The 25,093-nt window shown below is 44.6% G+C and overlaps 1 protein-coding gene across 1 annotated transcript in view; it reads right to left on the bottom strand.

Annotated features, from left to right (window-relative positions):
* Kdr (kinase insert domain receptor) overlaps positions 1-22,068 on the bottom strand; it is a 42,398-nt gene extending 20,330 nt beyond the window's left edge. Inside the window, exons 1-15 of the mRNA XM_032916717.1 lie at positions 21,996-22,068; positions 18,297-18,390; positions 16,315-16,511; positions 12,980-13,110; positions 12,587-12,755; positions 11,972-12,111; positions 10,905-11,082; positions 9,491-9,605; positions 9,241-9,404; positions 7,364-7,520; positions 6,388-6,499; positions 5,471-5,579; positions 4,314-4,655; positions 2,206-2,352; positions 1,512-1,643 (exon numbers count right to left, since the gene is read on the bottom strand). Of these exons, the coding sequence (XP_032772608.1) occupies positions 1,512-1,643; positions 2,206-2,352; positions 4,314-4,655; positions 5,471-5,579; positions 6,388-6,499; positions 7,364-7,520; positions 9,241-9,404; positions 9,491-9,605; positions 10,905-11,082; positions 11,972-12,111; positions 12,587-12,755; positions 12,980-13,110; positions 16,315-16,511; positions 18,297-18,390; positions 21,996-22,062 (2,254 nt within the window). The 5' untranslated portion in view covers positions 22,063-22,068. The remainder of the gene's footprint in view (positions 1-1,511; positions 1,644-2,205; positions 2,353-4,313; positions 4,656-5,470; positions 5,580-6,387; positions 6,500-7,363; positions 7,521-9,240; positions 9,405-9,490; positions 9,606-10,904; positions 11,083-11,971; positions 12,112-12,586; positions 12,756-12,979; positions 13,111-16,314; positions 16,512-18,296; positions 18,391-21,995) is intronic.
* Between the last annotated feature and the right edge of the window lie 3,025 nt (positions 22,069-25,093).

A 25,093-nucleotide genomic window follows, 5' to 3' on the forward strand; every position in this document is an offset into this window, starting at 1 on the left:
TGGCCCAGAAGCCAGAAGATGAGCAATTAATTAGTTGACCAAGTAAGAGTTACCAGTTGGGAGATGAGCTCTGAGCACATCTGATTTGGTTTGCTGATGTTCCCGAGAAGTTATGGTTCTATCTGTACATGAAGGTTTAAAAGCCTACTCATGCAAGAGACAGAAGAAAGGTCAAAGATTCAACTGTCTACATCAGTTCAGGTGTAAATATTCTCATATTAACATCTAAGAGCTGGACTTCGGGAGAAGCAGTCCATGTCTACCCCCTTCTCCCTGCCTCCTGTCTCCAGGTAAGTCTCCATAATATCTATATTACTGTGCCCTCCTAGACATGGTAACCCAATGCAGATGGCTAGTGGGTGGCGGCAGAGTACCAGAGAGAACTGGCGGGTGCATCCTCCCCGGGGTTGGCGCTAAGCCATGAACACTTTGGTAGTGACAGAACTACTGTGCCCTTTGGCGACCTCATTTGCAGTTGCTGTTTATGGAGTCCTAACCATCCTACAGATTTGAGCCATGCTAGTGGCTCTTGATGCAGTGTCCAACAACGTGAGTTTGACAGATTATAGGGAGCAACATCTAGACTTTGAGCTGTTAGAATTCTGCCAAACCTACCTCTCCAACTACCCTCAGTCATCCCCTGGCACACCACTCCTTCACTCACACAACAGAGTTACATTGTTCCCTTCCTGGGTTACAAAACAAGACCCAAGAACACTCTTCTTAAGATGAAATGTTCTGTCACAGAATACTGACTGAAAAGCAAATGCTGGACTTCACGTCAATCCTAAACACACACACACACACACAGTAGAGGGAAAGAAGTTTCCTTTCACATTTCAATTATAACCCCCAGTTTCCCACATCATAAAAGCAATCACCTATTAATCAACTATTGTTTATGAGTGAATCTTGTCATTGCTCTGGGGAAAATCCTGAACACTTGACCCTTGCCACTAATAAATTAGCAATGTCCAACACCAAATCTATTTTTCCCCCAAGTAGATATTGAAGTGTCAGTTCAGTAAGTTAACTATTCAAACAAAGTGAGGACTGGGAACAGGAGGGGTATTCATCACTCATGGATAACAGCTTTCTCACAGCGAGAACTACGTGGACAGGAAATATGGTACAGCCTGAAGCGCACGGTGATTTTGCTTTCCGGTTAAAAGGACGCATGCCCATTGAAGACAGGTTATGAAGAACAAGTGGAGAAAACCCTCGCTCAGAAATCACAGACAAATAAGATCTGAAACTTTCTGAGCACCTACCCCTTATTTCATGTGACAGATTCCAGTCAAATAAGGTAGATGCCCTGAAAATATTATGTAAAATTACCTTCAGTCTTTGTATTCTTGCATGACGCTTAAGTTAAAATTTTAGGTATGAGACACTTATAACCACCATGAGCGTCCCCATGACTCACCCACATGGCATCCTAGTAGCTGAGGCTATGTACAATACGACCTAATTGCCAAAACCACCTGAGGAGCCTATGACATCACACCGACCTTCTATTATGAAGAGTGTCTCTGCTCTTGCACAGCCAAGGACATTGCAGGCCTGGCAGGTGTAGAGGCCCCCGTCTTCCTTCCTCACCCTTCGGATAGTTAGGTTCCGGTTCCCGTCTTTTAGTACAATGCCTAAAGGAAGAAGGAAACACTGTTTTACTTCTGATGGGGTGATTTGTGCTTTGTCCAGGGCATTTAAAAAAATTAGTTGGGGCTCTTCATCTCAGACCATTCTCTAACTCTACAGAGGTGCCCAGGGTTGACTACTGACTGCTCTCCCATGGGATCTCCATGCAAACTCAACAGGACTCAAATTAGCTGCTGCGAGGTATCTTCGTTATCGCTTTCCTCATTATTCTTTTGAGAAAGGGTCTCTCTCTGAATCTGGAGCTTGAGGATCTGGCTAGACTGACAAATGAGCTCCAAGGACGCATTTGTCTTCCCACTCCCCTACCCTGCCCCTTAGTACTGAGATTACAGCAGGAAGCTGAGTCTAGCTTTCTTCACGGGTTCCAGAGATGAGAATGCTGTCCTCGGGCTTGTGTAGCAAGCATTTCACCGAGCTGTTTTCCCAGTCCCCTAAATACAGCTGTCTGTCTACTTTGAAACAAACCAAGAAGCCATAGCAGTCCTACATAGCATCCTTGAAAAAAAATAATCCTACAGCCAAAGAAATAGACAAGTTCTCACTCACCTGAATCTTCTACAAGGGTCTCGTTGTCTTTGAACCATGTAATGAGGGGGGTAGGGTTTCCAGATGCTGGGCAAACAACTTCGATGGTCTCGCCAATGGTTGTTGTCTGATTCTCCAGATTTCCAGTGATCATGGGTGCCATGCGCTCTGTGCACACACACACACAAAAAAAAAAAATGGAGAGAGAAAACTGTAGAGCCCATGGTCTCAACTGTTAGAACAGCTTTCATGTCCTGGGACTATTAAACACAGTAAACTTCATAAGTAGTAGCCCATTAGTAAAGAGAGCCAAAGCTACACAGAACATGACAACAGCAATCCTGTTGGTCAAACAAAATAAGAAAGGACATTTCAGACAGACACTGAAGCCTTTAAATATTCACATTAGCCACCCCACTTGCAAATCACACAATACTTGGGACTCTTTGGGGATTGTTTTTTCAAGTTAGAGGGTTTCCTCCCCCTCCAATCCCACAAGGCTTTCCCTAAGCCTTCTCTTAAAGTTGTAGCCACTAAGAGGAAAATTCATGTTTTCCCTTAGGAAAGGCAAAACTTCAGTGCAATTTTGTAAGGAGTGACTTACATAATGTTGGATACCTTTATATCATTTCTAATATTTACTCCCAGTCACATATAATGAGAGCCAAGCCATTAGCCTTATTATTATGGGATGTGATTGCAGTGCAGGGGTTTAAGCATCTTACCCACATCCCTATAACTAAGTAAATGGTTGACATAATAGAATCTGATGGGCCTAAACATACAGTGTAGTTTCCACTAAAACACAAACAATCCAAACAATAACAGCCTAGGAAAAATCAAGGGCATGTGTTTGCATGTACAGCAAACCTGAGCTTTACTGTCCTGAAAATCGACTTCAGTGGAAACATTGATGGGTGTCCAAAAGAATCACATTGAAAGAACCCCCTTTAATGCTTAGCAGTGCATGGTCATTTCTACTGTGCACTTTGTCAGAGTTTAAACAAACGTACTTGGCTCTGGTCATTTTCCAAGAACAGATTTTCAAAAACAACATAGGCTTCCTTATAGAAGCATATCCACTAATGGTGATGGTAAACTTCCTGGTCAGGGCTAAGCCAGGAGCCTCCTTCAATCTTCTCTCTAAACTCTCCCCTCATCTGGACCAGCTACTAATGCTCACCGAATACAACTGGTCCTACATGTGGTGTGACTTCTAGGGTCTTGGGAATGACTTGACTCAGAAACGTCTTTCCTTCTGTGCCCAAGTTTTTAATACAATCTTGTATTAGTGTCTATTTTGAAACACTCCTTCAGACAAGCTGAACCTCTCAAAAAATGATATTCATATATAAAATGTTGGTTTAGATAAGTTTCCCTTCCTTACACTATAAAACAGAGAAGATGCATATCACAAGATCCTCAGAGAGCACAACAAAGGAGGAAACAAAAGGAAAAAGCACAAAGAGACATTCCCTAATCTCACCAGATCACCTCAGAGACAGAGGAGAAGAATGCCTACATTTGGTGCAAAGTACAAGGTAGACAAGATATGGAGAGCATCCCCATGAGAATGCAAGAGTTTTTTATTTTTTTAATCACAAGCTTACCTCACTGAACTTCACCTACCAAGGACCCCATCGGATACCATAGAAGTACAGGCAATGAGTATGGCACCCCTTCATGGAATCTTCTAGATCTTAAACTCAGACCCTCATCACACTGTTTAACCCAGTGTGTGCCAGAGTGTTCTATGACTAAAATTACAGCAGAGACAGAATTTTCTATCCTCTAGAATTGGAGGCCCCACAATGGTATAACCACCCAGTATTTTCCTATGGTCTCATCCTCTCCTTCTAGGTCATCACTTTGAGCTTCTGGCCCTCTCTTTGCTAATAGTGTTAGACAAATGTGTTACCTTTAATCATTGGATGCTCAAAGATGCCACAGGCTAATCCCTTGCAGATACTGGTAGTGACATCATCACCTCACCAGGGTTAGCTTTTTTCTGCCTCCAGGAGTGCACCTGCCTACTACAAAAGCTCCCAGAGGCCTGTACTATTCACACAGCACTCAAACACACTGCATTTAAGGCATTGCAGCCCCACCGTCCAGGGATCCCTCCATACCTAGGATGACGAGCTGCTTGACTAAGCAATGTCTTTTCTTGGTCTTCTTGTCTTGAGCAGAGCAGACATAGTTGCCTTGGTCCTGCAGCGAGGCATTCTGGAATGCCACAATCAAGATGTCGTTTGTGCTGTTAGAAAACACGGTGCCATTCAGTTTCCAAAGAGGGTCCAAGTTCTTGCAAACTGGTGTGAGTGATTCGCCCATGTGGACCGATGTTGCCTGTGAGCCAAGCTTGTACCACGTGAGGTTCTCAAATGTGTTTCTGTCTGCAGTGCACAATAGAGACACACTCTCCTGCTCGGTTGGCTGGGTAGCAGGCTGGATGGTAATTTCAGGACCCCCTGGAATTTAAAGCCATAGTTAGAAGATTGTGATTTAGGTTGGAACATGACACCATTGTCTTCCTGCTGTGACGAACTGAGACTGCTCTTACAGTCCCCAGCCATTACTGCAAAGACAGAGCCAGACTAGACAATTCATTCCACAAACCATATTATTTGAAAATGTGAAATTAATTTTCGCCAAGTATTTACTGCATTCTACTTTGAGTTCTGGATATGGTTTCCAAGTTGAAACAAAGCAAAGCAAAAAGTCCAAAGTAGGGCATTTAATCATCACACGGAATCTTTAACAATGTCTTCTTATTAATACATGACATGAAAACCACATTTATTACAAGTAATTAGCTCAGGCCAAAATGTCTGAGCCAGTACAATCATCTCAAGTTTACCCGTAAAACTAGGCTGCAGGGACAAACTCCAGAGTGTTGGAAGGCAGAGGGCCAGTGATTTCACATCATTCCCATACTCCCAGAAGCCCCAGCCCCAGACCCGGTGCTGTTCTGCCTCAGACCCACAGATAACTTCATAAACCCTAGTAAATCAAGAATCCCACTAACTGGTGATCAAGACAAGCCACACACAACATGGATCTTGAGGCTTAAAGCACAAGTGGAAACCATCTCTGGCCAGGGATGGCACATTAACTCTCTCACAAGCCCAGGGGCTATGTGAGCAGCTCTAGCTTGTTACCTTAAGTCCTATCTACACAGCCCACCTCTCACACAAATCCCAAAGACAACAGACAACCTCACAGCTTATTAGCACCCACTTCCTGAGGGTTCCCCCCACCCCACTCTCCAAAGAGGTCTACTCACTGATCACATGGAAGGAGATGACCCTCTCTCCTCGTCCTGCTTTGTTGATGGCTTCACATTTGTATAATGCTGACACGTTGGCAGCCTGGATGACCAGAGTACTTACAGTCTGTGAACACACAAGGCCAAAGTCATGAACAATACAGGCTGAACATATACACACAATACATACTGAGACAGTCTATCCATCAGCCCTCTACAGCTGCTAAGAACTGCCCACACTGCCCACCCTCAAAGGTAAACAGCTCTAACCAGGCAGTAATACACAGGATACAAAAGTGCCTCAGAAATCCTCAAGGATGCACTCTCATGGACATAATTCACACTTTCCATTTTTTACGTGCATAGAATCAGAATTACTTTTCAACAGGTGCATACACTGAGTGGCATTATGTGCTTTGTTTCTCTTCCATAAACTGCTGGTAAGCTATGGGTACTACGGGTTTTTCCCTTCTCCTTTTAAATTAGTAGATATTAATTGTACAAAATAGCAAGCTTTATTATGACATTTTCTACATGTATATAATATACTTAGATTATATTCACTCCCAATCATTCTGTCTTCTCTACCTTCATGTCTTTTTTTATCTTGACTCATATAAAAGAAAATCATATTTGTATTTCTAAGTCTAACTTATTTTGCTTAATATGATGATCTCAGCTTTCTGCAAATGGCATAAATTTGTTGCTATTTAAGATTGAAGGAGTGTGTGTGTGTGTGCATGTGTATGTATGTGTGTAAAACTCACACTTTCTTTATCTACCTAGGTTGACTCTATACCTCGGCTGTTATGGATGACATCATATAGACTGTTTGATTATTAACCTCCAATATACCTTTGCATGTTATTGTACCACCTTCTACTCAGATTCAAGAATTAGAAAAAGAGAGATTCGAAATCAAAGTTCAAGCTCACTTTGTTTTTTCCTTCAATTAGGGCATATTGGTTTTTGGTGACTTCGATCTTATTTCCCCCCTGGAAATCCTTCACGTGTCTCCATTCTTTACAAGTATATGGGTTTGTTTGGCTGTAAGAGGAAGAAAGCAGAGCATGTCATGATTTGACTTCTCTCTTGTTCAGTAGCACCAGAAAAGGTCAGCCTATGGTTATCACGTTCTTAGTGATAACTCTCAACACAGGCTAACACTTCGCAGAACTTGGAGCCAATTAAAAATAGATGCCAACAACAGTGCAAAGGTCCAAGGTAGCTGCCCGAGAATACAGAAGGGAAGCAGCTATTCTGGGAACAAGTCTCCATTCATAAATTGCATCGACAAGACAATTCAAGCTCACTTAGTTCAAAGGAAGGTAAGGAAACTTGGAAGCCATTGGGGCTTCTTAAAGTCAGCTCTCTGGGAATGACTGTGACTTTTGTTTAGGAAATGGTCAGCAGCTGAGGAAGAAACTAGGGTTTGCTATTTCAAAAACAACAACAGGAAGTGGAATGCTTGGGGTGGTAGGTTGAAGGTGGTGGCTGTTGTTTTCCCTAAGGATGTCTGCACTTGTGGTAGACCTTGATAAGCTGGGCCCGAGACTCTTGAGGCCTGGGCTACGTTTATCATTGCCTCCCATCCACCAGCACTTCCTCTGAGAGTTGAACCTTCCCAGAGATAAGGAGGAGCAGGGTGGTCCTCTCCAGTCCACAGACAGAAGAAGATCCAAAGATTGGCAACTAGCAAACGCAGCAAATGGTATCCGTTTGGAGAGGTATTCATCGGGGATAACTAAGGAGAAAGAGCTGACTCACACAGTAGGATGTGGGAGGTGAGTCCAAGTACCATTGAAAGTAACTTCCTTGGACATAGCCTTGCAGATTTAGGTGGAACCGTGGCATAGCTTGGCAAGAAGGGATGCATGATAGCAAGTGAACAGAGCACATGGTCCCACTCACCTGGGCCTGTAGGAGCATGCTTCTTCTAGCTGCCAGTACCATTGGATGTGGTGCAGGGGAGGGTTGGCATAGACTGTGCATGTCAGCGTCTGCATGGTGCCATACTGGTAGAAATCCATAGGAGAGATCAAGGCTTTCTCACCGATCTGGGGTGGAACTGGAGATAGAAAAGGCAACCTGTGAACTTCCCAATTGCTTTGAGAACAAAGAGAGGATTTCAGCAACCAGATCTGCCTTATGTACTCATATGATTTGACCTCTGCTTGCTTTTCCAAAGGACATCTAGACTTGGAGACAGAAGACCTGAATTCTTATTCTCTCATAACACTAAAGCCTGATAAGCTGAGTGACTTCAGCTATGCACTCCCATGCCACACACTCTTACTCTTACATGAAAGATATTGTTCTCCACATCCTCTAGTCTAGCAAGAATGGGGTGAGAGACTACAGAGAGAAAGCAGTTGGAATAACTCAGCAAAGACATTTATTGTGCACCAAGCCTTGTTGAGGTGCTTCACATTGACTTTCAGCTCTCATAATCATGGATATGGCTTTCACTTTACATATGAAAAGAAATGGGGCAAATATTAAAAGATTTGCCCAAAGGCATCAGTTAATACGTAGCAAGATCCTGGACCAAGGTTTTAGAATAGAAGCTCAACTTGACTTTTGTATGTATTGCGCACAGTATGTGCTAGGGTACTCTGAATGTGGTGACCTGGAGAAGTGAGCAATGGGGTTGCTCCCTGTCTGCCTCTCTGTCTTTGCTGCCTGGTTTTTTTCTTTTCATCATACTTAATCAGCTTCTGCCTTCCTCCCCCCTCTTGAATCCCCTTTGTCCATGCGGCTTCGAAGCAACCTTCCAAGAACCTGTTATCTTTAAAGAATACTCCCTAAGGAAAAAAAGAAATGAAGCCATGCTCAGGAGACGCACAGAGGATGGAGATGTGTGGGCAGCACGCTCCTGCTCTGAGACAATCTCTTGACATTTTAATGTGTGGTGCTAGTAAGAAGCACGAAGAATTACACCAGCAGCATTCCTCCAACTGTGTTTGGAGCAAAACATTAATCTATTTACTGGGAAAGGAAAAGTGCTCTAGTCAAATCATCTAGTTAAATCCTTGATACTCTTGTCACTCCCACCAGAGAAGGCAATAGTCATTATCCTATAAGGATTCTAAGGAAGTCCTGTAAGAAAGACACTTTAAGTCAACCTGATACCTGCTCCACTCACCTGACCATGGCACCTTTCTATCCCAAACTCAAATACTTAGTACATTCGGTTTGGGAAGTAATTTAAATCACTCTTAAATCAAAAGCTTACGCTCTTTCCTGGACAGATTCTAAATGTGTCCTCTGACTGTAGATAGCAAGTTATCCAATGGTGCCGGGCTCCACAAATCTCCTTTGTGGAGTTCTGCCATGCATCTGCAGCAAAGCAGCTAAATCTTCAGACTAAAATGCCACACAAAACACAAGGAGGGTCTCCCAAATCTTCATTTGATGTGTAGCTTTGAGGACAAAAGCAACAGGAGCTTGCAAAGCTTTGAGTGACCCCAGAGGCATTTGGCTAAGGGGTATTATTTCCTCTCGCCTTGTAGGTGACCACCAACAGAACCTTCACACGAGTAATCAAAGAAGAAGCACATCCAGAGGATGCCAGACCACATCTCATTTCAAATCCACCTCCCTGGGTCATCTCTCTCTCTCTCTCTCTCTCTCTCTCTCTCTCTCTCTCTCTCTTATGCATTGGCCCAGTTAATGATGCAGATGGTTTAACAGAAGACAACGAAATGATGGGAGATATGTGAAGATGCACTATCTCTCTCTCTCTTCCTTAGTAAACTTTGGGCAGAAGAGACAGTGAATGGACTCACCATTCACAACCAGAGAGACCATGTGGCTCTGTTTCTCCATTGAAATGGGGTTGGTGAGGATGACCGTGTAGTTTCCCGCATCTCTTTCGCTCACTTCCATGATGGTGAGTTCATCGCCAACGGTCATTGTGTAATTGGACTCAATGGGCCGTCCATTTCTGTACCTAAGGGAGACAATCCCGGGAGGTAGTGTGATAGAAGGATTTTATCTCATGAAAATCAATGCTTTGCTTTTATTTCCAGTAGTTACCATTTGATATCAGGAGCTGGGTAACTGAGATACTTCACAGGGATTCGGACTTGGCTGCCTACGGTGGCTTCCACCAAAGATTTCATCCCGCTACCAAAAGCAATAAAAGGTTTTGCTAGAAGAAAACAAAAGCAATGGTTCTCATAAATGCCAAGTTACAGTAAATGCCCTTTTGGTTTGGACTTTTAATCAAGTGAAAAGGTAGAATTTGGGATACATGTATGTACTGCTGTTCTGAGAATCCCCATGCCATCTACAGCAGCCAAATTCCAGCTCACTTCTAGCTGTTGTCAGCATTGTCTCCTCACTAGAGCTCTCTCATGAGTCTTGAGCATTCTATCTTCCACACAGCCTTCTCTACCACCCTCCCCCATGCCCAGGGACCAGAGGCTATACCTTATTCTCTGCTCCCGTGACATGCTCTACCCAACTCTGTGTGTTGATTGCCCTGACACTCACTCCTTAGACATTCTCTCCCTCCAAATCTCCTCTTCCATCTAGTCTCAGATCTGAAGCATCAGTTCTGAACACAAACTTTCAACCCCTGCCTGACTTCTCTGGGTTCCAGGTTTACATATATCAAACATCTCCACCTGGATGTTTAATGGGCATCACCAAAGAAACACACTCTACATTGTTCTCCGTACCCATCCAGTCCCCTTCATTTAGGGATGCCACTGTTCAATTGCTTGTATTAAAAGCTCAAATCATCTCTACTTTTTTTCACTGTCAATGAGTCAGCCAGTAAGTCTTGCTGATTATACCTCAGAATATAGCCAAGACCTTGTCTCTTCTGACAACCACCCCCAACCCTAGTCCAAGTCTTCCACCATTTCTCACCCGGATTCGAACTATCAACCTAATCGTTCTCCCCTCCTCGCCCTTTACTTCCTTACAATATCTTGGTGATAAATCACTTGCCTAGCTGCAAGGTAATCCTATAAAAGCATAAACTAGAACTCTAGTGTACATAAATTATTTAAACTGAGACATATACATGGATGGTAGGGTATACCTGAAAAACTGGGTGATTTATTGAAAGCAGAAAGCACTGAATTGGGATTTCCCCAATTTGAGAAGTCCATGCTTATTTAAGTAAGCTTCTTAATCTTCCTTATGGTAAACTGAAATCTTTAAAAACATGCCCTTGCACTTGCTAGCACTCCACTTACAGTAATAACTATAATCTCAGAAATGGCTACAACAAATAGTACCTAGTGAGCACTTACAATGGACCATTTTAAAGTTGAGATTTTGAACCCAAGTTCTTGACTCTAAAGGTATGCTGTTGGTCTCTAGGTCTTGTATCCTCATTAACAGAAACTCAAAAATACCTTGTACAAGGTAACCTAAATTGATGAAATGCATCTCCCTCTCCCAGACCCAGTGTATTATCAAGAAGATGGTTGCTTACTATGAACTCGGACAAATGTTCTATTTCTCTTGGTCATCAGTCCACTGTACGCTGTGCAGGTGTATTCTCCTTGGTCACTCTTGGTCACACTGTCTATGGTCAAGGTGCTCAAAAACATCTTTGCCACAGTCCCAGGAAGGGATTTCACATCCCGGTTTACAATCTTCCTATGCTGATGCTGAGAAGCAAGAACGGAGTTTAGTAAATGTGCACAGCCCGGCAGCACATGCTCCAATAGCGAGGAAATATCCGATAGCTTAATTGGACTGGCGAGTCAAGCCCTGCCGCCCGGTGAACACAACTATTATTAAATAGAGACGACAAACAGCACATCGACCACATGCATATTGGGATTTGGGAGAAAGGAGTAGAAGCTGAACAATGTGGAGCTGAGGGAGGATGTTGAAGTCTTCTTTACCTAATGAGAATGAGGTGTGTGTGTGTGTGTGTGTGTGTGTGTGTGTGTGTGTGTGTGTGTGTGTGTGTGTGTGTGTGGAGTGTGGAGCCAAATACACCTAGTTAAAGAGAAATGTTAACTAACCCAGGTCACGGAGGGAAAAATAGATCAAGGGCTTTAGAGAACAGAGAAGGAATGCCAAAGGGTTAAGACTCTGGTGGGGACCAACATGCACAGGCCAACTGAAGCAGAGTGGGTTGGGTCTCCCAGCATAACATCTTTTCATGGATGCTATGCAGTCTGTCACAATCCTATATAAAAGTGTGGGTGGACTAGTGTGTGTGTGTGTGTTTGTATGTATGAGTGTGTGTGTGTTTGTATGAGTGAGTGTGTGTGTTTGTAGGTATGAGTGTGTGTTTTTATATGTGTGTGTGTGACTGTGTATTTTTGTATATATGAGTATATGTGTATGTTTGTATGTATGAGTGTGAGTATGTATGTTTGTGTTTGTATATGTGAGTGTGTGTGAGTTGTGTGTGTATGTGTGTATGTGTGTTTTAAAGTCTTTATAATTTATCTGTCCAGAAAGGACCCTATATCTCTTAAGAAAACTTCATTAGGGCTTATTATCCAAGTATTCAGAGGTCTGGCTTTGTGTTGTCAGGGTTACCTTTGAGGACGGGAATTGCCAGTTGAAATCAAGCCCCACGTTGAGCTCTGTTCTTGCTGTACAATTTAAGACAAGCTTTTCTCCGGCAGATAGCTCAATTTCATGAGGGGGGCTCAGGACCACATCATAAATCCTATATCCTGAAGCACATAAATGATAAAAACAGAAAGTAAGATGGAAAAGAAATCTAGGACTTGGCACGCATCTTTTAAGTGGCGCAGAGCGTGTGACATCATTTTCCTCGGGGACCTCACTGCTTCTTGATGGCTTTAGGAAAGCGGTTTATAGTGATTTACAAATCACTGTCTTCAGCATTTCAAAGATGTTGTAATAACCCAATGAATAATAAAATCTAGATACAATTAAAAGAACTGGTGCCAAGCAGTACTCTGACTATTGCAGTTTTTATAAAATGAACTCCTTTTTTCATTCTTGGTCTTGGCAAGAAAGGAAAAACCCCAGTTGCAATAGTTTGTCTGGTAAAGAAGAGTATTTGGAAAGAGTTAACCATCCTCTGAGCTAATACCTTTCCCCGTATCCCTTGCACCTTGCTCTCCAGGATGCTCATGTAGAAAGCTACTCTTTAGTGTAGGTGGAAAGGAAATATCCACTTACCTACAACCAGAACTATGTACATGATAGACTGATACGTTTCATCATTAATCTTTGCCTCACAGAAGACCATGCCGGCATAGCTGATCATGTAACTGGGGATAGTAAAGCCTTTCTCGCTGTCCCAGGAAATTCTGTTTCCATCCGGAACAAATCTCTTTTCTGGATACCTCTGATTAGCAAAAAGAGAGACAACAAATATTTAACCCAGCACTATCCAAATTTGATGACCAATGAAGGACCCATCTTACTTCTAAGAATGTAAGAATGTGCTGTTTGCCCTCCCTAAGGGATTTTGTAACTCACTGTTGGAATGGTTTTGAAAGTGGGAAGCTCGTCTCCAAAAAAGGGTTATAGCAATGGACACATGCGGTGACTGAAAAAGAGGCAACTCACAGCACAAAGTGACACGTTGAGGTTTGAAATCGACCCTCGGCACGGGATCACCACAGTTTTGTTCTTGTTCTCAGTGATGTACACGATGCCATGCTCGTCACTGACAGAGGCAATGAATGGTGACCTGTGATCTAGAAGAAAAGGGAATTCTCCCAGTGAATTATTAGCAGGAGAATTAGTAGCCTTGGGTCCATGAACTCTAACTGAATAATGGAATGACTGTCGTTGACAACTTGCATGGACGAAGACAGCCACAGGCTAGTCTGCACATAGATATCCAGCTCTAAAGATGTGGCCAAGGAAGGGCAGAGAAACACAGAGAGGGGGGGAGAGACAGAGACAGAGAGAAAGAGAGACACAGACAGAGACAGAAAAGAGTAAATGAAAACTCCAACAAGGTAAATTAATGTTTAACTTCTTCCACATGGAGTATTAACAAGTAGAATCTATTTTAATAGCCCATGCTTTACAAGACTTTTTTTTATATAAAATAAAAAAACTTCATTTAAATCCATATACTTAAACTCTGAGTTTTATGATGCTAAAAGTTCGTGGTTTTCATTAGGGAAATAATGTAAATGACTAACAAGAAATTAGGATTTTTAAACCAAGAGAAAATAACAATCAGATGATTCAGCAATTCAAAAGAATGATGTTTATATTATCGTAAGTCTGTGGGGTCTGTAGATAAGAGTCTTTATAAAGTCATGTTTCATAGCCACTACATTTAGTTCAAGATTTAGCCCTTATGAATATCCACGACAATGAGTATTAGGAAAAATGCAATTCCAACAATTGAGATGAAAGCCAGAGAGATTTTGCTATCTTTCAGACGCCATTCACACAGTATTAATACGTGGCTGGGGATTTACTTCATCCCCTAGAGACAGAACACATGGTCTGGAGCCACGACTTGAAATGGCAGAGATAACATCTCACCTCCTACCCCCCACACATCTGGTCAAGCCTTTGCAGAGGTGAAGAAAGAGTTAATGAAACCAAAGGGAAGAAGAGTAACTAATTCCTTTCAACAGCAAAAACCTGATTTCCTCCCCAGCTGGAAAGCATAGAAATCCAGCTAGCTTCGTTCCCCACATGCCATCATCATTATCTTGCATGGCCAAGGCCAGCTTCCTGGCTCCATCCACTGCTAGATGGGTCAGAGGACTGAGGAAGTTAGAGGGGACATTAGAGACCTATCCATAGGGAATACTACATTCAATGCCTTCTTTCCCGTTGTTAAATTTCATGACACAAACTCAGAAAGCTAAGCTGAGGCAGGAGCAGAATTTTATCATTTATCCAACACCACCAAGTATACCAGCAAACGTGCTAGTGACCAGTGCTTGCTGCCCCTGCCCACCCTCCACGGACATGTTAATGGAATATGACATGACTTGCTTCATTCAAAGCAAGCGTTGGGAAGCTAAATTAACCACTTGACTTAAGACGAAAGCTATGCTGTAAGCTATTTCAGTAGCACTGAAGGGGAAGTAAACAAAAGAATACCAAACAACCACGCATCCTCCCAAAAATAAAACATTTATTGTAACCCACGGAATGACTTTTCTCATGTCTCCAGGTTTCCTGACTCGGGGAGAAGGAAGTAACAAGATATTGTAGGAGAAGCTCATCTTGAAGCATTTCCAGACAGGCTGGGAGCAGGAAATCCTTGCAATCTTCTGAGAGAGCCACGTCTCCCAAGACTGCCGGATCAAAAGGAGCCAGGCATTCTCCAAGGTCTGAGCCTCATCTCCCTCAGCTCTGCAGGGTAAGGAGGGGAGGCACAGAACTCTCTCTCTCATACTCTGCTTACCCTGAGCAAAAAGAATACCCAATCACGGAGAAGCTCAAGAGCATCATGGGATATTTGAATATGGCCTCTGTTCTCCTATACACTGACCCTACTGAAATGGAAGTGTAGATATGCAAGTATGGTGCCCTGGTGAAGCACCTTCCTGTCTGGTAAGAATGGCTTTCGGGAAAAAACTCAAAGTCATTTTCACCTGCCTCAGATCCCCTGAGATGTAAGGCTACATACAGATGAATAAATACATTTATAGATCCATCCTTCTCTGAAAGAAATATAACATGGTATGCCCGTGTCAAATATAATGCAACTCAGGGCTGGAGAGATGGCCCAGCAGACAGGAGCACTGGCTTCTCCTGCAGAGGACCTGGGTTCAGTGCCCAGCACCCACATGGTGACTCATGGTCATCTGTAACTCCAGGTCCAGGGGATGCAGTGCCCGCCTCTGACCTTCATGGATGGCATGCATGCACACATTACCCATCTATACATGCAAACTCTCACTCACAAAAAAGAGTAACAAAGAAATCTCTATGTATAATGCACCCTTTGTATTCCTGAGAAGCACATGCTATTACAAGCATCTCGGCAGTGAAGAGAGGTGTTTCCCAAGAAAAGGTGGTGTGCAATTTTTAGAACATAAAGGAGATGATGAGTCCCGTAAATCCAGAATATATGTTGCATTTTAATTTTACTATAGGATGCTAAGTTACAAAATCTCGATTATATCACAAAACTAACCTCTTGATGTAAGACAAAAGTTAAATTCCTTCGACGTGAAACTAAGGGTGTCCTGTGAGCTTTAACCTTTAAAGGGGAAGTATACAAAGGAAGCTCAAATAGCAAATTATCACCTCAAAATAAAATACTTCTCTGTCCACGAAGACTGTTCTTGTCTGTAAGTTTCATCTCCATGGAGTTGATCCCAAGCCCTCTCAGCTCACACAAGCAAAGACAAGACATGCAGTCCAGAGGGGTTCTTTTGAGTGCAGTGTTGTGCTTTGCACATGGGTATGTGAATTTTTTAAAAATAAAGTGGTAATTTGGAAAGGAAAGATCTTATGGGGGAGGGAGAAAAAAAAAAAGACAGACTCTAGAGTCCTTGGCTATTTCCCTATGCATTCCTACAAAAACCTCCTCCCTGCTACAGATAACCTATCTTACCACATAAACCTCTCTATAATTCGCCTCCAATCTTTGAAAACCTCATCTTCAAAGATCCCAGAGTGTCAAAGAGCAGGAGACATTTTATGAGTCTCCATAGCTCTTGGCGGGTCACAGGAGGGAATCACAGAGCTCCGTAGCAAAGGAACTAGGGCTGACCTAGGCAGAGAAGAGAAGTGCAGCTCCAACCCAGACTGCTGGTGAGTCCTTCTCCAAGGAAGCCTGGGAGAGAGGATTTTCTATTCCTTTCAGGAAAACAGCTTTCCTATCAAGCCTCTTGTTGGACTCAACTCTTCTTGACTCAATTACATTTACGATATCAGAAGCAGAGGTAGGAAGCACATTCTGGCCCACCACTTACCTTGAACATAGACATAAACGTTGGAGGAGACATCGGTGTCCCGATAGAAGCACTTGTAGGCTCCAGTATCGTTTCCAACCACTCTGGGAATTGTGAGTGTCTTGCAGAAGATACTGTCGCCACACTCAGTCACCAACACCCTTTCCTCAGAGTCACGCAGAGTGTTGGGCCAAAGCCAATCCAGGTCCCTGTGTCCCCTGAAAAAGTATTCCAGGAAGATATTAATGCAACACTCCCTTGCCACGAGGCTATGACAGAACCTTCGAGTTGATAGACACTGATGACAGACGGTCTGCAAGGACGTGCCACCAAAGAACGCACACTCTGTACAGAAATCACCCACATGGTCGTGTGTTTTCTATTAGTTCACTCATTCATTCTTTCAATGAATATTTTAGGCAATATATGATTGCTAAGCATTATTAAGGACAAAAAAATGGATCCTTTTTAAGGGATCCAGGATATCAAGCTCAGCGGCAGAGTAGTTGCCCAGTGTACCCGAAAAAGAAAAAATTCAGTGCCCTTCTGGAACTTAACTCTAGACGAGGGAGATAATACAATTAAAAAGGTACAGATTGCTGCGTAAATGGTGGTGATTTCACACTGTGAAGGAAAATATAAAAGAGGCAAAGACAAGGGCAGAATGCGACCAAGCTGGCCCTATGCATTCCAACAGTAAATATGAAAGACAGACAGAGACCGGGGCACATCTGGAGCATTGGGAGAACGGCAAGGAAGCCAGAGTCCTCGTGTGGGTATAAGCAAGGGGGAGTAAGAAGTTAGCACACAGAGAGAAGAGGCTCACAGGGCCTCGTGAGGGCCACATCAAATAGACATTACTTTTATAGTTTCCATTCTCCACAAAGCAAAAGTTAGGTAGTCAATGAGTGAAGCAACACGACCAACTGAGCCATAGAGCTTAGAACTTGCACGATGTCACAGTCCTTTGTTCAGTGCTTGAGGAATGTCTCTGCAGTTTCCAGAGGGAGGGTGAAGCCTTTGCAGGCCTTAAGTCACCTTTGTGTCTGAGAACAGGTAGATGGAAGTCTCTGAAAATGCCACGACTTAATGAAGATAAACGATTCCTGCTATGGCTTTCTGTTTTTGTCCCCCGCCCCCTGCCCCATGACTAGGCATTGGTGACTTTTGTAGACCTTAGACGAGAGGCCAGGTTCTCTCCACATGCAACGATCTGCACTAGACCTGAGTTGTTCTGTGGACTGCTTGGTATTCTTCAAATATGAGGCAACTGCCACAAGCTGCCAGGGCTCCTCTTGCTACCAAGCACTCTTCTTAGATGGCACCATTGCCTGGACCCATCACCATCCCCAACAAAACACACTACTCTGCACATAGGGCCTCATAAACAGTCACACACCCAGCTACACCTCCCCTAGGTTTCCTTTCTTGCCTCTTGGTGGAAAAGTAAGATTCAAAGGGACGTCTCGATGGCAAGTGGGAAAGAGGCCCTGGGACATCAAGCCAGATAATGACGGTCCTGGTCTGAACAGGACAAATGGTCAGGAATATTACTGGCTCGAGATTAGGTTGCTTATAAAGACAAAATTTCATTTGTAGAAAACAGCTTTAAAAAGGGTCCAGAAGCCATTCTGGGTGACTTGAACATGGCTAGAATTTTAACTCTATTCATAAGGATATCTCCTTTGCTTTACTAACTGATCAATAGTCGTGAATGCCTATTGCGTGTCAGTTTCTGACCTGTCTGCACGTGCATGCATGTGTGTGCCAGGGCATGTTGTATCTGTGTAAAATGGTTGTACGTGTTGAAAGTGGCAAAACAGTACAAAAGTCTGAAGAGACTTTTCTCATTGTTTCATTATTAAATGAGTTCTTAGAAGTCTCATGACTTATAAACAATTGTAACAATACTATTCCACTCCTGCAATAATGGAAATTGTTGTGGCCGCAGTAAACATTGAGTCCTTTCACACAGGAAATCTGGATCAAAGAAGAATCCTTACCTGCAAGTAATCTGAAGGGTTGTATTTGCCAAAATTGTAAGTATGTCTTTTTGTGTGCTGAGCTTGGGTGGATGGAAGGAATCGCCAGGCAAACCTAGAAACAAATTAGATAAGAGTTGGATCCAATAGGAAACCCTTCCACAAACAATGCACACTCCGGGTTTTAAAAGGCCTCTTCAGCAATTCATTGTATAAAAGTGGGATTGACTTTGCCCATTCCCAGTAGAAGTTCACAGGCTCTGTCATAACAGGAAGAATGGGCAGATGGTCACAGACCAACACAACAGTTCTGCAATCCACGGCACCAGGGTGGAGTTCCTGTTTTCCTGCGTTGCCAACTTCAAGGTCTTACAAAAGGATATGGGATCCTGAAACCCAGTGAACCTCCATCTGATGATCTCAGGCCCTTGGGAAAGGACCCACTGACATTTCTTGTAAAGCATAGGATGTGCAGATCTGACTAAAATGCTGATTAATGAAAACCCCGGAGAGATCTCTCTACAGCTCATCTCCATACCCCCGAAAGGGACAGGAGCCACTGTGACCCTGTCCCATTGTCTTTTATCATGCTGTGCACCAGACTTCCTTTGGGAACTGAGCTATAAAGGCAAAGGTAGTGGCTCCCAAAGACAGCACATTTAAATGGAAGAAGAGAAACATCTCCCAAGTTCACGCTTACATGCATATTGATAAAGTCAGAGCAAAACTGAAGTTAGTGTGAGTCTAACAAGCCATAGCTGGGGTCCCAACTCATTAACCAAAGCTCTGTGCTCATACCAATACAAAGCTGGAGACATTAGACACTTGTTACCTGGCTGACTGAAATGCATAAGGGCGTCGTGAGAGATATGCACCACTGCAGGCCACTAAATAGCGAGACAACTAGTTTTCAGTCAACTAACCTGCCAAGTGCTACCGGCTGCCTAAAAAGCATGAGAAAAACAGAAGTTGCCCACCACGTTAAAGGACATCAAGATCTTCCACTCTCCGCTCAAGACGTGAGCTGCCAGGCGTGCTAACACGCACCTGGAAGCCGAGCATTCTGATGAATGAGACAAGAGGACGGCAAGTTCGAGGCTAGCCTGGGCCACACAGTGAGACTCTGTCTCAAAAGAAAAAGAATAACTAATTAATACCAGGCAGGGCTCCAGGCTTTCTAATCCACCCTGACTAAGAACAGAGGACTCCTCAGGCCTCAGCTGGCATTGACAGTGTTGGGCAAATGAGTGAGCGTGAACAAATATGAGGCCATGAATGCAGTATGAGCAAACAGCCAAGGCAAACACCCGGTGCCGTGACACTGTGGCCCTCTGAGAACAAGCAGAGCAGGCCGTTCACTGACTGTCGCGGTTCTCGCACACCTGCACAGATGTGCATAACGGTCTACAGCAATTCCACCCTGAATACACCCAACCTAACCGGAGGTACATGTGCTGCTGATATAACCATGGATTTATTCATTAATAACATTTTTAAAACGCTGGAAATTAAATGGCATTTAATGAATCTCAGACGCTAGTTGGCATTGTTAATGACTTGTGTCTGGACTGTGAGTTTAAACCTCATGATGTGTTTATTCCTAGACCAACAAATAGGGGTTTTTAAATGGCATCGAAAGTGATTGTATCACAGGTGCTCTTGGCCCCTCCCTGAGATGGCTACAGAACTGAGCAATTATATTCAATTAACCGGCATAATATTTGTCCATATCAAAGAAGTTACTGTCCCTAACATAGGCATACAATTAAAATATTCATAGACAAGCCTTCGAATAATGGAATCTTACTTTGTTTGAGAAGCAGGAGATAAAACAATTTGTTTGATAAGTAGATTTTAAACATGACTGAGAAGCATTAACCTGAAGGCAATCACTGGCTACGCTCATAGGGTGAACCCATTAGTCAGGCAGATGGGTGAGGAAAATGTGGTAGTAAGCTGAGCCCACTCTGATACCACAGTAAGTGACCTTTATTCTTCAGTGGGGAAGCGAACGCAGAGCCTGAGCGCTCTACCGCTGATCAACACGCTACAGCCACTCAGCCGCGCTACTGTCTCAACGCACAGCCATAGATGCTCTTAGAGGGCAGGCGCATTAGCTCTGCTCATCTGTAAAAGATGCCCCATTCCTGAGACACCAAATACAGCACCATAGTATCCAAGGGATGTGTCTGCAATCAAATCTAGTCAACGAGGTTATCGATAACTGGAGATTTACATCAATGGCTAATGATCCCTCTCCCCCTTATTAAACCTCATTCATTTTCAATGGCAAGTTTGGGTTCTGTTTTTTAGAAAGCTCGTTCTTACTGTAAGAGGTACATATGCTGCTACTCAATAAAAGCCCTTTTATGTTCAAATCCGATAACCAGCATTAATTAATTTGTGCACTGTTATCCTTCCCGCTCAAAGACCAGAAGGAAAAACAACAGCGGCTCTGTCTCTAGACTCCGATGGCACCAATTATGGTCCAATCCAATTAAGAAAGTCACACACTCCAAAAGGGCAACCTCCGTTTAATTCAGGGAACCAACCAACGGGCTACTGTTAAACTGCTACGCTAGGAACACTCCAGGCTTCACAGCAACTCACTTCGCTATGGGACCCAGGGCAAGCACGTGTTCTAGGCTGCCTTTCTCGTCCCAGAAAGCGGGAGAGTGAGGCCTTGTCAGGAACAAATGGGCACCCATGATGGAGTTAGCCTGGTGAACCAAGTCATTAGGAGGAAGATTCAATAACTGTAGACAGATGATCCTGGCGCTGTACGTCAGCGCCAGTGCTTTTAAGGCATGCGATTTTCTTCGGATACAAGGAATGTTTCTGCAGAATTGACTTTTTTTTTTTTCTGACTCTCCATTCTCCAATGGATGGAGTCTGGGAAATCTGCAAACTGTGGCTACAAAAAGAAAATGAGAGAGAAATAGAGGAGGAAGAGGATGAGGAGGAGAAGAGGGAGGGAGGGAAGGGAAGGGAAAGGAAAGGAAGGGTTGCACAAAAGCCCAAGAGCGAGTGAGAGCCTAACCTTGAAAACGAGAAAAATGGCCTATATCTAGGTGCCAAACTAAAGAGTTTCTGAAACTTTCAGAAACTCTTTCAGAGTTTACCCCCAGGACCAAACACTTTGGAGTAGTAAGTGGAGAGCTACTTTAAGATACCTGGAAAAGCTACCATAGAAGAGGAAGCCACTTCCTCCTGCCAGCAAAGTGGCATTCTGCACCAAAGAAAGTTGGGTAGGAAAGTGTTGCTCTGTGAAGAGCGCACATAGTGCGCCTACGCGCCGGAGCTAAGCAGAGCGGAGCGGGAGACGGGTTCCCTGCTCCACTCAGGGCAGCAGGCAACAGTCTGGGTGCTTGATGCCAGTCAGGCCGCCCGGCTTGCGCTGGCTTCCCGGCTTTTGACTGCCTGTTCCTGCCAGTGGGAGCATCTCCTGCCCCGGCGCAGGGCGCCTTCCCACTGCCGCCTACCCAGCGCCAGGGGTTGTGGGCTCCGCAGGACACGCTCCAGCCAGAGCCCGGGGGAGATTAGAATCCTGGCTGAGTCGTTTCGGAAGAGTCTTTGAACCTCAGTTTCCCGGTTGGTAAGTGAAAGAACACCAAAGGACGGGTCTCTAGAGCTCTCCGAGTTAGGTCCTCTTCTCTGTTATCCCCACTCTCCGCCCGCACCCTGCTTCTCCACCTTACTTCTAAAGAGTGGGCTCCTTACCCACAGAGGCGGCTCGGGTCTCCACGCAGAACCACAGAGCGACAGCTAGCAGCGCCCTGCTCTCCATCCTGCACCTCGCGTTGGGCACAGATACTTTCTCGGTCCCTGGCCGGCAAAGAAGTCACAGAAGCGGTCCGCGCTCCTGCAGTGCAAAACCTGGGAAAGCGCAGGGCACCCGCGCCCTGGCTCCAGCCGCGGCTGCAGCAGTGTCGGCGGACACGGGTCAGCCAGGTTATCCCGGCTGCAGGACACAATCTGGGCTTTCAGTTGTGCGGGGTAGCGTTCCACGCGATCTAAGGAGACACAGCCTACTCTCTTGGGGTCCTGAGGACTCAGTGCAGAGAGCCGGCGCTGGCTAAACACTAGAGAATGGGGGCGGGGTCATTACCGGGAGGGGTGGGGACTCCCTGCGTCCGGCCACGCCCCTCGCTGGATACCAGGTTTGGGTTTCCCGGTTTCCCACGCCCACTCCCCCACTACCCCGGAACTGTGCCGGGCTGCAAGTCCCATCCGAGAGCAAATTTGGACGCAGCTCGGATTCTGGTGGAAGTAAAATGTAGCCAATAAGGGGCTCTGAGACACTTGCTGCCCCCCAGCAACCCGGGGAGCATCACCAGAAACGCAAGACCGGCTGCGCCCTCATTAGGTGCCTCCAAGTGCAGAACTCTCTTCCTTGCTGCAGCTGAGAGCCCCAAGGGACCAAGCCTCCGCTCGCAGGTTGGAGCATGAAGATAGGAACCCTGATCCTAGATGTATCTGGGGCACCAACTTTCAGTGAGTTGGTCAGTACTTGGAAGTTTTGTTTAATGGTGCTCTGGCCGGTGCAGCCATAGTTTTAACTCCCCCGCCCCCCCCCGCCCCTCCGTCCCCTTTGAACGCTTTAATTAAAAGATAGGCTCTTATCCAGGTTGCCAATGCCCCTACTGTTTTCTCGTCCATCTGGCAACTTTAAATCTTCTGAAGTTACCTGCCTAGCCCTAGAAGACATTTCGGTTGTGAACTCCTGCCTGGCTTTGTCCAGATAACTGCAGCAGGAGATCCAGGTTGCTGAGGGTGATCAGGGCTCCAGGGCAGCTGCACAGAGAAGAGCGCCTGTCCTCCTCCAGTGGCTGCTAGAGTACTTTCGTCTACCCAGCTCCATGGCCATGGTTCCCTACAGAAACTTTGGCCAGGTTCCTTTTCAAAGCTGACCTTTCAGCCAAGATAGGCTTGGGGGGAGAGAAGGGAGCATTTTCAGGGGTGTCAACTGTGGGAGCAGAAGCGAAAGCGGTCCCTGTGTGAACATTTTTTTTCAACTGTGTGGTTTTCTTTCCATTCCTTCCACGCCTAGGAAATGACAATAAATACCTTGTAACATCTTTTACTCCTGGCATTTATAATGATAGTTTAAAGGACAGTCTTTCAGCCGGACAAAGGGATAAGATTATTGTCTTTACATCCAACCTAAACTACACCGATGTGCACGATTAATGAAACACGATGCTTTCCTTTTTTAAAGAAGGGAGATAAACAGTGATTCTCCTTCATCACGAACCTGCCTGAGCCTGAAGTGTGGTGCCAGACGCAGCTGTCGAGCCCAGGAGGCTTTTCAAAATCCAGGTTCACTATAAAAATGTTTCAACGCATATACACATATACACCTATAAGGTGAAATTAAGCTTGAAAAAATATGGGAATGTTTTGTGTGGGCATCTTCCTTTTAGTGGGGACATGCACAGTCTATGCACGTTTCGGTGTGTATACTGGGCTCCTCTTCTCACGAATGAAAACTCTGTTTAAAAGTTGTTTGGCGTCTTCTTTCCCTTTACGGTGTACATGGACAACATTCTAAGGTTCTGCCTGGTTCTTCTTATCCGGTTCCACTGTGTAGGTGCACTCTTATCTAAGAGGTATTTATTTGTGAACAGGGTAGACCACTTAAGGAAACTTCTCTTCTTCTCTTCGGTAGAGTAAAACAAACTAAAACAAACCTCAGAAAAAGAACCAGGGAGGGCTGTCAGATTTGGGTAAAGGGACGGAAGATGGATTCTGTCTTGGAGAAGGTAGATATTTCTCCATCCCAGTGGCCAAACAAGGCTTCTCTTGAAGCCTTATTTACAATGCTGAACACTTCCCCCTTCCATGTTTGACTTAAGAAGACAGTGTCTCCTCTAATACAAACCAGAACCTGCAGGCCCATGGTAATAGCCCCACTTAGAACTCCTAGAGGAAATGGTGCATCTTTGATGGCTATAGTACCCAAATTTAACAGGATCTCGGTGAAATCTGTCTCCTATACTCCCTCCCACACACACTAAGAAATACTCTGCATTTTGTTGGGTTTGTTTTTAAAGACGAGATTTGCTTTGAAAAGGAAGAAGGAAAGGAAAGGGGGGGGTAGCAGAGGGAAGGAGACAGGGATGGTTCAGCTTGTGAAGTTGTCGTGCAAGCATAGAGAGCTGAGTTCGAGCTTCCAAACTCGCATTTAAAAAGCCACATGTGGTGCCAGCCATGTTATCCTGATGCTGGGGAAGGAGAGGTATGAGGATCCCTGAGGTCCACCAGCCCAAGACGAGATCAATCAGCTGATGACCCTCAGGCCAGTGAGAGGCACTGTCTCCCAGCTGAAGCTCTTGAGAAATGATACTCAAATATACCTCTGGCAGATGATCTACCTCCATCGAAACTGGACCTCCACCGAGCATGAGTGGGCCCACACACACACACACACACACACACACACACACACACTCACACACACACACACACACACACACACACACACACACACACACACACACACACACACACACACACACACTCACACACACACCACACTCACACACACACACACACACACACACACACACACACACACACACACACACACACATACACACACACACACACATACACACACACACACACACACACACACACACACACACACACACACACACACCTCGTTCAGTAGCATTCTCTGTTTGGCACAGTCATAGATGAGCAGTAGGAAGTGTCATGAACAGTTCCCAGAAAGATCACACTTTTATAAATTCCAGGAAGTGCTGGCTGCAAAGGTAGATGGGAAAGAAGAAATCTTTGCATCTTACGTGTTTTTT

Source organism: Rattus rattus, chromosome 11 (assembly GCF_011064425.1).
Source record: "Rattus rattus isolate New Zealand chromosome 11, Rrattus_CSIRO_v1, whole genome shotgun sequence".
NCBI classification, from domain to species: Eukaryota; Metazoa; Chordata; class Mammalia; order Rodentia; family Muridae; genus Rattus; species Rattus rattus.